At 41.2% G+C, this 11,869-nt stretch overlaps 1 protein-coding gene across 5 annotated transcripts in view; it reads right to left on the bottom strand.

The window, feature by feature from the left end:
* Positions 1–448: 448 nt before the first annotated feature.
* The window catches only part of trim33 (tripartite motif containing 33), a 49,398-nt gene continuing 37,977 nt past the window's right edge, over positions 449–11,869 (bottom strand). For 2 of the 5 annotated variants that reach the window (XM_086027581.1, XM_086027608.1), the window contains 7 exons: positions 11,145–11,295; positions 8,876–9,159; positions 8,665–8,776; positions 8,510–8,584; positions 6,904–7,056; positions 3,208–3,258; positions 449–1,043 (listed from right to left, as the gene is read on the bottom strand). In XM_086027581.1, the coding sequence (XP_085883707.1) occupies positions 792–1,043; positions 3,208–3,258; positions 6,904–7,056; positions 8,510–8,584; positions 8,665–8,776; positions 8,876–9,159; positions 11,145–11,295 (1,078 nt within the window). In that variant the 3' untranslated portion in view covers positions 449–791. The remainder of the gene's footprint in view (positions 1,044–3,207; positions 3,259–6,903; positions 7,057–8,509; positions 8,585–8,664; positions 8,777–8,875; positions 9,160–11,144; positions 11,296–11,869) is intronic. The other 3 variants (XM_086027599.1, XM_086027616.1, XM_086027590.1) reach the window with 2 other exon arrangements.

The following is an 11,869-nucleotide window of genomic DNA, read 5'->3' as shown; positions in this document are numbered from 1 at the left end:
CTTCCGCATTCCAGGAAGGCTTTTTGCAATTGTCGAGCTTCTGTGTTAAGACTGTTCAAGTAGCCTACGGTACAGGAATTTATGGACGTGTTCTTAATTTCTTCCATCACAATAGTTGTGGCACGCCTATCTAGCCGTAAAATCGTGTGTGCAGCTGAATTTTACAATTTCGCTCCTTATGAAAGCCAATAATGGAAGATATATCTATCTTCCCTAACTTCCCTCTCCCTAGTCACTTCGTCCAACTCTACAAGGGGACTCCCAAAGTGTTTACAGGTCAGCTGGGAGACACTTGTCTCTCCAACATGTCCTGGGTGATCCCTGGGACCTTAGTAAAACACATCTGTAGTGATCTGCACACATGAATACATAACGTCTATTAGTATTAAGGCGCAACACACCTGAAAAACACAAAGGATATGACTTAAGTACACATTCACAAGCCCAATTTCACAACATATATTTCCTTTAATATATTTCAGTTGACGATGTACCCAATCATGAATACTGCAGGAATACCTTCATTCTGTGGGCTAGATTTTCTTATACACACAAATTCCTCAAGTAAACACTTGAACGACTCCAAGTAAAAAAAAAAAAAAACAAGATAATGTATATTTATTACACTCAGGTCTGGGAAGGGTTGTTTTATAAAGAAATTGTCACAACATATATACAAATGAAAATGCTTGATCTATTTAAAAAAAAAAAAGAAAACATCGAACTTGAAAATCTGAAGAGGCAAGGTGTGAAATGTTCATGAAACTGGAAAGACAGCACAGCTTTTCTTCTCACTTGATGTGGAAAATTTTGTCATCTGTTTTTAACCGTTTACGTCGGGGCTGAATGAAGTCATCATCAGAGTCCTCCGTTTCCTCCCCCTCCCTCTCCTTCTCCTTCTCTTTCTCCTTCTCCTTCTCAGTTGTGTCCACGGCTTCCTCGTCAGGCGGTTCGGGGAAGCTCTGTCCTGGGAAGATCTCCAGCAGCTTTTCCTCAAAGTAGACACTCACCGCCTTACCGGAGACGGCCATCTCTGATCCGTCCTGCCGGGGAAGGAGGAGAAAGAAGACGAGGAGATGGGGATAGGATGGGTTGAAGAGGAGGAGACAAATTAGACGTGGTTAAAAGCCGTGCTGACAGGGCGGCCCTGGCTGAACCTTGCTATACAGAGCACTGATATCTTGCCACTGCATGTCACCACATCCCAACCCACTGTGGCTCCAGGAAACATTGCTGCAATTCAGCAACTGTGTTTGCATGCACGTTTAGTCGCACTACCCCTGCAACTCCAGTTTTCTTGAACTAAATGTGCCGTGTACGTGCATGCACGGCCTCACTGCCCCCTTTTAGCATATACTCAAGTTGAAATTGGTACCGCCTGTTGACCAACCAGGACATCAATGAAACCTGCCTCCATTTCTGATTCATACTCTCCATCTTGCACAATAAAAATAAACAGAACAATTTAACAATCCACAAAGATCATAGTAGAGTTTCCCCCCTTCAAAAAAACAAAATAAAGAATAAAAACAGACTGGATTATGTTTTTTTTAGAGGAATATATTATTATTCCTTGGACTGTTAAATCATGGCGTACATGCATTTATGCTTTTGTCAGATTTGATAAAAGACTTGCATATGTTACAAGTGCCAGTTCCACCGGTCCCATTTTTAATAAAATATTGCTACAAGCATGTTGATTTAAGCAAGGCATTAGTCTTCTTACCAAAACATGTGATTGCAGCTTAATCAAAGTGGTAAATTTGACACATCAACAAGTCCAGGGGCATCAAATGAATGGCCCACGGGCCAGGACGAGCTGTTAGGGGGCCCAATTCGGTCTGTGGGGATTGTTCTGCCTGTCTGGCAAGTTCTAATACATCTTTACATAAAGATTTTTATTTTGAAACTCATGTTTGTATTTTGACAAATGGACTGTTGAACTCGGGACTCATTTGACAAGCACGAAGTTGACCAAGACAAAAGATGGCTTCCAACCCACGTATGCAGTAAGCAACGTGTCTATCATATACTACATTTTGTTAAAGCTGAAGTCAATCCAAACATTTTTTTTTCAAGAATATGTTCTATGCATGCCCACTAGTTGAAGCACGGTTTCTGATTATTGCGTTTGTGGAATATGATTTAAGCAGCAAAATCCACCCGTTTTTAGCCATCTCAGGGGGCGGTCATTTTGTCACCACTGTCAACTGAAAATGACATCACACATGCTCAAGGCTGAGATAACGACCAATCATGGCTCAGCTTCAGAAAGCAGGTGAGTTGTGATTGGTCGTTACCTGAGCCCTAAGCAACTGTGATGTCATTTTCAGTCGACAGAAGTGACAAAATGGCCGTGAGATGGCTAAAAAACAGTGGATTAACTCTTATTTCACAAACGAAGTATTTATCAGAATGCCTTGTTTCAACTACTCTGCCTGCAGAGAACATATCCTGGAAAAAAATATGTTTGGGCTGACTTCCTCTTTAAATAATTTCATGTACAAAAATGAGCCTGTGTAAGTCACTAGGGGACATGTTTATTAGAATGTTTAAGTGAAATGTACAAGGTAATTTGATGAATGCTAATAGTTGGAGATGGGTTGCCAATTCTTTATTCAGACTAATGCTTACTTAATATATGTTCATTGTATTTTAGGTCAAATATGCCTGGTTTTTATAACAAGTTAGAAGGTGGTATTATACATGCACTTATTGTGAATGTGTCATTAATAGACATAGCTAATACATTTGGGTTGCTGATTGTTAAGTTAATATTTCCAAATGGATGTGGAGATTTCTGTAAATTTAAAATTTATAGATCGTGGGTTATTTTCTAAAATACACATACAGTATACAGATCAGCTGTGATCTGTTATTTGCACATATGTACATGAAAGCCGATTGTCAAATTGAAAATGCATTCATATTGTTCAAAAACTTCAGATTGCGCAAATGATTTGAAATAGGATAAGCAACAAGTTAATCAATAAAGGTGAATATTGTCCAAATGTAATTGTAATCATTATATCGCCCTAGTAGACAGTAGAAATCCAACATTGTTAGCAATAGTTCAACTGAAGAATTCAGCATGTTTGAAATAATTGAAACTAACGTGAACAAAACCTGATGCCAAATGTCAAAAATATTTCTTAAAGCCTCAGCGGGAGGGGACAGGACATCTGTGCTCTATTTCAAACATCTTACCTGCGTATTAATCGCTTTCTCCTCAGCATAAACCTGGATTATTCGAGACATCTAAAAAGGGGCAATAACATTACAACACAGACAGTCAAGTAGCAGGGGGAGAAAAGAGTTCACAGCATAGGCAATTGAGGTAAGAACAGATTGGAAGTCTGTGTATGGGTGACTGTGTCCAGGCTACTCTTGTATCATCCAGGCAGGAAAAGAAACACCCCCGTGAGTGTAAACGCACCAATTTTCACTTGAGATGTGATTTAAAAAAAAAAACAAAAAAAAACATGCTTCTAAATGCACTTGTATTTCGACAATTGGGAGTACAGAGAATTAATTTACTACGAACTACTGCTGTATTGGTATTAGGTATTATAGAAAGAATCGCTACAAAAGTCTAACGTAAGTTTTTATATTTTACCATTCAGAGTATCAACCTATTGTCAAGCTGTCACAAAAAGTGAATCGCGTTATCCAAGTTGACTTGCCTTCCAAGCAATAATCTCTTACTTTACCGACTTCACATATGTATCCATTGGTCATTTCAGGATGACAACCTACTGTTTGAATATGTTAAAAAAAAAAAAAAAAACCATGTCAAAAGCTTGAACTGTTGGCATGAACACCCTGAAAGAACTGCTGGGGAAGTTGTTTTATTCATGCCACTAAGCCTTACTAACACTATCTCCAGGGAGCAGTCGCATCGTGGCCGAAGGTGGACTCGGGACATTTGATGGCTTGACGCTGCTGGCTAGCTAGCAGTTGCTAGCTTCCAATGGGAGATTACACTTCCTTGCTGCAGGTATGTGTTTTTAATAATTTTTATATTCTATAGCATTTATTTTAACCTAAAACCCATAAAGATACAATAACTATAACTCTTTTTGGGGGGCTGGAATCAATTGATTGCATTTTTATTCATTTCATTGAGAAACATAACCACAATTTGTGACCGTTCAGGTTCAAAACAAGGTTACAGAAAAAATGTAATCTGAACCCCAGGTTTTCCAAATGGGAAAAATAATCCTGAAATTAGGACAAATCAAAGGTTAACTAGTGTCCCGGAACGCACTTATTGGTTTGTGTGCAATGAATAGGGAGGTAACGAATTTATCAAAAATAGATTTTATATCAATATAAATGCTTAAAATACGCATCGATGTAGTGGTGGGTGATATGGCAAAAATATCATATCATGATTTTTAAAAAATAAAATCACGATCATGATTTTATCATGATTCTTTTTTATATTTTTTTTGTTTAGACTAATTTGTACATTTTTGACCACTTTCCTCATGTTAAACATAAAACATATTTAAAATGTATATAAAACCCTAAAAGAAAAAAAAAGACATTTTAAGACAGCTAAGCTTTCTGAACAGGTTTTAATTTGAATAGTGCCAATTTTTATCAAAATGTGCAGTGAATGTAAACATAAAGGGTTACGTAACGTAAACATAAAAACATAGCACGTAACGCGGGTCTAGTACTTTGAACAGTCTTTTAAAGCCCTCGTTTTCCACTGTTTTAATGGGAATCATGTCTTCAGCAAGGTATTAAGTCACTGCCTCACAGTTACTTCTTTACACTGCTTGCTTGTTTTGTCATATGGAGTGGCCTTGTTAAATGACTGTGTTACCGTGTGTTGTGTTAGCTTGGAGCTAGCGGCTGCCTCCGGCTACCATGTGTATGACCTCCGTTTGCTTTGGCTGTCGGCGTAGTTTTTTGGGTGGGTGCTGTCTCCGCAAGTGATTAAACAGGTTTGTCGTGTTGCCATCTGACGTCCAAACCGAGTCTCTGCAAACTTTGCAAATAACTGGTTTGCTCTTTCTCCTCCGAGGAAAAGCCAAACCAAATCTTTTCGGGACCAACTCTGCTTCGTGCGGACTTTCCGCTATGGCTTCCCACTATACAAACAAAACAGGGGAGGCGGGACTGTCACGTACGGTGCACTGTGCGTGCTGTGATTGGTTGGTCGGGTATACGTCAGCGGCTTTGAGCCGCCATAAAGCTAAACTGTATAGAATGTGCCCTGTAGACGATCAAACGATCTTTATGAGATCTTCAACACGTCTAAGTCCTTAACGATATAATATCGTCATTTCGGCCACCCCTACATCAAATGTAAAAAAAAAAAAAAAAAGAATCGATTGGCAACGCCATGTTAACAATAGCTGCTCTCTTGTGTCTTTGCTGTAAACAAACTGCATACGCACATTGGGTAAATTACTTGACACTAGAACTGCCAAGATTCGATTACCGGTACTAACACAACAACTTCAACGATCAACATCGTCTGGAGTTAATTTTAATAGTGGACGCGTCGTTTGTTTATATATCTAATTATTTGCCACTGTGTTTTTCCTCTCGAAAAAGCCTTGTATCCCACGGCCTGGCCTGCATGCTACTCTACAAAGCACACGCAGTAGTGGTAATCCGGGTCATCCGTGATGTAAACATAATCATTGTGGGTAATGGTGTGGAGTATGGGCGCATTTCATACGATGTAAATCTCCCTTTCATAGCTAATAATGCCGTGATAAATGAACATCTAAAAAGGAAGCACGTTGTGGCTGATGCCCGATTTCATTTCTCACATTGGGACAGTCGTTTCTGAAAGCTAGCTATAGTTAGCACACACAGGCTACTGTGCATGTCCTGTTGTAGTACACTAACATTGTAGCGTCTACTCACCCGTGTAGCGTTTAAGAATCGGAAATCTCAGCACTCCAAGTTAACACAACATGACCTTTTTTCCCACAAACCCTTAATGGCAACACCTAAAAATAAAAGACTACACGACTCGTGAGAATGTACTGGTTTAGATTGCTAAAAAATAATGTTCCTCCTAATCTTTAAAGTTTTTTTTTCCATTCAAGGTGCATATCACATTTTGAATGTGTAGATTTAATTATGCATATTAGAGAAAAAAAACATTAATTTTAAGTAAAAACCAATACAAGTGTTTAGTTTTATTTAGCACAGTGCTTCTCCCTAATTTTACTCATTTGATTTTACTCTCCTCTACATTTAAAAAAAACAGGATTGGTGCCAAAAAAATGAAATATGTTTTAAGTATTTTTGGGCTAATTATAGGTAGTTGCATTGTCTTAGTGCAACTCAGCATTACTGTTGGTGATTAGTCGATTAGCAAAATAATAGCTTGTGGCAGGCCTACTTGACACGCTTGCACCAAACATTGCGTATTGTGTTTGCGAATGGCTACAGGAACACACTAGCGCACAGAGACAAGCCGATTTAACAAAAACATTTTTTAAAAATCTGGAACTGGAAATCGAATATAATGGGGGTCTGAGTGAATCGTTACATCCCTAGCAATGAATGATCATACCATCAAACTTTCTCTTCTGAATCAATGTCATATTACATGCTTTCTAACCTCAATATCTTAACGGTTGTCTGTTTTGTGTGGAGTATTCTCTCCCTCTGCTACTGTAATTGTTGTTAACATGCAAAGTTAAGAATAATCGTGTTTGTCTGTGGCCCCAGGAAAATAACTAAGATGTCTGCAAAGTCTTCAATAAATTATCACTTTCAAACACACGCTATACTAAGAATTCCAACAGCATATAAACAACACTTTCTTAGAAGCTATTCATTGAACCTGTTGTGGCAATTTAAACCAAGCCATGCACACTCACACACACCAGATGCTCCCAAAGCATGCGAAACAGTCATGCTGCGCACCTCATTGTACTTTGCACAGTTTTGGAAGATCACGCGCATATCGCACACAAAGTCCTGGATGGACGTGTAGTACTGGGTGTTCCGTAGCTGCAGCTTTTTCTTCACTTTCTTTAGGTCCATAGGGTGCTTGATGATTCTGTAGTAGTTTGGCACCTAAATTAAAGACAGAAAAAAGGGTGAAACAGCTGCACTCCTGATGGAAACCTGTGTGGACAAGCAGCTTTGGATAAACAGAAAATACATTAGCAATGACGACAATACAATAATAACAGTATTTTAAACTATCGTGGATAGAAAACAATATCTGATCTTCCCTTGGTGAAATCAAATACAATTTCCCCATTACAGTAACCGGTTATGCACCTTAAGTAAAAAGCAAACACAATCCCTGAGGTCATACAATATGGAATTTGACCACAATTTTGAACAGAACTGCCAGCACAGCACGCAAGATGTCATGAATATTGCGAGATCGCTCAACATACCTCTCAACATTGCAGTTAAAGTGGAAGTTTTCTTTACATTAATATGTTCTTTGCAGTCTCACTAGTCTAAACAAGGCTTTCTGATTGATATTGTGTTCGGGGAATATGAGTTAAGTAGTAAAATCTGCCCGTTTTTGTCCATCTCAGGGGGCGGCCATTTTGTCACTTGCTGTCAACTGAAAATGACACCACAGTTGCTCAGGGCTCAGGTTCCGAAGACAGGTGAGCCGTGAATGGTGTGATGTCATTTTCAGGTGACAGGAAGTGACAAAATGGCCACCCACTGATATGGCTGGATGGATTTTGCTGCTTAACTCCTGTTCCGCGAATGCAATATTAATGAGAATGCCGTGTTTAGACCAGTGGAAGCACATAGAACATGTTTGGGTTGACTTCCTCTTTAAGCATTTAACGATTAAATAGGCACTCTAGTGTTCTTTGGCATTTTCGCAACACATTTTCCAAAAGAGGGACCAACCTCAACAAGGGGGAGACTAATAACGTGAGAAGGCGATAGTATACATGTGAAGTTAAGCATAATGCCTATCATTAAAGTTAACAGTTCTTTACTATTTTTAAATCTTTTACACTTATACAGTAGAAGAGTTATCAAAGTTCAAATGTTGTAGACACATTTGGTATGGATTATTCATATTCCATTACTTCCTGTTGGAAAAATTGTGTCTAAATCTCAAATTGATATTAGAGTAATATGGAACAAATTGTGCTAAAAATGAAACAGTGAATGGGCCACATGTACGGTAGTACATTAAGCATTCCGGGGGCAAAAGTGCGGCATGTCTTCACTTGTTTCAAGATGACCTCAGGAGGAAAAATAACCTCACTCTTTAAACAGGATTTAACAGGATTGTGCTCTATATTCAATATTTTGGAGCTGGTGCTTTTCAAGGTGGAAATGTCATCCAAAGTTGTGACTTTTTAAACACAAATATTGCACCTGCAGTCATCTCTGTGGTGCGAGGGCACTTGTGTTCAGTTTGATGCTATCGCATATGCGTTAGACTAGCGACCGCAAGTTAGCATGCCGTCGAACCCCAAATGTGGAAATGGTGCGTGCATGGAGTCCTTTCTAATCTATGTGGGCGTGCATGGCAACTCACAGAGTTCGGGACAGGATCCCGGAAGCCCACACTTAGCTCATGACAGAAGATATACAGTAGGAGGCGCTCACATTTCTGTAGGGAGTTAAGAAGAGAATTAACTTTTTGTCAGTCAGAATGATCAGGCCCAACAAAGATGTGCTGGCTGTACTCACCCTCTGGTCTTCAGGATTAAGGACATTCTCTCCAATGACTTTCTTGCTGTCGTCACAGTAGTCTATCTCAGGACTCGATATACTCCGGCAAAATGTGCACAGAAAATCCCCCCTGAGAAATATTCACCAAAAAATGAAAACATAACTCAAAAGAAAAGTGGAAGTTTGACAGCACAGCACGCATCCACGTCAGTCTTCATAGACTACTAACTTGGGGAAGATTTCGATGGTGGGTACATGGCATTTCATGTGGAACACTTTGGGACAGCGGTCACAGCACAGCAAGTCGCCGCCATTGATGCAAACAGCGCACCAGTCTTCGTTAGGGTCATCCTCCTTCCCGTCAGAGTTGCCCGTCGCGGTTGATGACCCTTGCCCTTTGGCCATACATCCGTTGGTTAGCTGTGCACCAGAGCCGTTGAGCTCAGAGCAAGAGGTCTCAGACAGCAGCTCCGATTTAACATTCTCCCTTGTGTTGTTTACAGGACCGCTCATCTGTAGGGAGAGGAAACGCAGGTTTTGGTCTCATTGTTATACACAGTAAAACAAATGGTTGAGAAACCTAATGATTCTAAATTGTACAGCATCTAATTTTCGTGTTAGACGGAAAACATTATTTCTACTTAAAGTAAATACCCAGCAAATCCTTTGGCTGGTGATACATTTAATCTGACAGCCATGATCCAAACCAGGGGTGCCCATTATGTCGATCGCGATTGACCGGTTGATCGCAAAGGCATCGTGGGTAGATCACCAGCCTATCATCCGTCCTCACTACTGTATTGCTACGCTCACACCAACTGTGTTGGGAGCGTTTTTGGCGGTGCGTTTCAATCGGAGTCAATCTAGTTCACGCGGGCGGGCGCCGTTGCGTGCGGGCGCCGTTGCGTGCGGGGTGGCGCGAATGATGCATTCGAAGCGGTGGGATGCGGAGCAAAGCACCGGAAATCCGGCCATTCGCTCCACTAGGCGCGTATAAACAAGTCAACTTTTTTGCCATCCGGCCTCGCGGCAGCCAGTCAGCATCAGGCATACTACGTCACACACAGCGTCCTGTTCCCTCTGCTTTTTTTTTTTTTTCTTCAACAGTTCTTGAACTCAATATTGATAGCATTAGCATAGTGTGCAAAAAAAGGACTATGTGTCCCTGGCTTTTTTTTTCAGTGCAAGTCATCAGAGTAAGGTAATTACAAAATATTTTTGTTGTTGTATTGTGCTATATAGGTTGATGCAGTCATGCAAGGTACACCAGCATATACGGTACATATAAAAATAATTCTCAATATATTTATAAATAACGTGTTTTGCATTTTTAGTAGGTGGTAGATCATTTTGACTCGGTCATATAAGTAGCTCTCAGGCTGAAAAAGTGTGGGCACCCCTGATCTAAACTGTAAAACATGTTTGTCAGTGAGTCGTGTCTCCACTACATATATAACTCAGGGTGCATAGTCACAGCACAACCCTGATTCTGAGCCCTTAAAGTGAATTTCAAGAACATATATTTTCACCTCATCATGAACCGTCCCCTTATCGTGGTGGATGGTTTTGCGTGTCCCAATGATCCTAAGAGCTACGTTGTCTGGGGCTTTATGCCCCCGGCAGTATCACCCATGGCAAACAGATCCTAAGTGAGGAATCAGACCAAGGACAGCTCAGAGACCCCTTATGATGAACACAAAAAAATTGATCTAGTTTTCCCTTGTCTAGACATGGGTTACCAGGGCCTCCCTTTGGAGCCAGGCCTGGAAGTGTGCTCGAACGCCAGTGTCTGGTGGCCGGGCCTGCACCAATGGGGCCCGTCCGTGTTCAGCCTGAATGGACGTGGGTCCCCCTTCCCATGGGCTTACCACCTGTGGGAGGGTCCAAAGGGGTCGGGTGCGTAGTGAGCTAGGGGACGAGGACCTTGGAGGTTCGGTTCAATTGGATCTAGAGACATGGAAAGTCACCTCTCTGGCAGGGAAAGCCTGAGCTGGTGTGCGAGGCAGAAAAGTTCCGACTAGATATAGTCGGACTCGCCTCCACACAGCTTGGGTTCTAGTACGAGTCCTCTTGAGAGGGGCTGGGCTGTTTTCCCACTCTGGAGTTGCCAATGGAGAAAGACGCAGAGCAGGTATGGATGGGCATACTTATTACCCCCAGGCAAAGCACCTGTACATCGGGGTTCGCACTGGTGGACGAGAGGGTAGACCTTCCTACGCCCGACGGGTCCTGACTGTTGTTTGTGCTTATGCACCAAACAGTAGTTCAGAGTACCCACCCTATTTGGAGTCACTGGAAGGAGTGCTGGAGAGTGCTCCTTCTGGGGACTTCATCGTTTTGCTGGGTGACTTCACTGCTAACATGGGCAATTACAGTGAGACCTGTGGGCGTGATTGGGAGGAACACCCCCCCCCCCCCATTGCTCAAGGGCGCCTCATCAAGCACAGAAAGCAGACTATCATCTCTCCAACAACTACACTAGTTGCCATTTTCCCTACCATGCAAGCACTCCTCCCAGAGTCTTGACCTCGCTCCGCCTTCGTGGAAGAACCCGGACACTCGTAACGGTCCTCTGAACCAGGCTCCTGTTTGACCCGAACAGGTTCCACAGTACCTCCACCTGCTGCTGTTCTTCCCGCAGAGCTACAACTTGAGAAGAGGGCAGGAGAGAACAAACCGCCTTAAATTACAAAATGCCAAATGAGAGGATAATCAAACTTGACTATCTAGAGCAGGCGTCTGCAATACATTTTCCAAAGGGGCCATGTAAGAAGCTGGAACAATTGCAGAGGGCCACACCGTGCTATTTTGTTCAATATAAATTTATTGTTTTTATATAAGGGTTCATCATGGTCCAAGAGTATGACGTGAGACCAAAATTGAACTTGGCCAAAACCAGTTTAAAATTATGTATACTTAAAATCGAAACTTCCTGCAGTGTGCTATGTATAAATATAGTTCACTGAGCAAGTTGTTCACCAGATATTGTTGACTGTTTTGGTCTACTCAGTGTTACATGGACACCAAACACTTGGAGTACTGAATGATTTTTCAATTAATGTTTACACTTGAACAGGTTCACTACCTTCATGTATTCAGTTGAAAAACGTGTACAAATTCCAAAACTATCAATAGTTAATACACAAAGTACATATTGACAAGCATGTGCGATACGCAGGCACAGTCTATTTTTTGCGGCCAAGTTAATAGTTGATGAAAAAAT

The sequence above is a fragment of the Filicampus tigris genome, chromosome 1 (assembly GCF_054856515.1).
Source record: "Filicampus tigris isolate MCC_2025a chromosome 1, RoL_Ftig_1.0, whole genome shotgun sequence".
Taxonomy (NCBI): domain Eukaryota; kingdom Metazoa; phylum Chordata; class Actinopteri; order Syngnathiformes; family Syngnathidae; genus Filicampus; species Filicampus tigris.
This window is presented reverse-complemented; position numbering and strand designations above follow the sequence as displayed.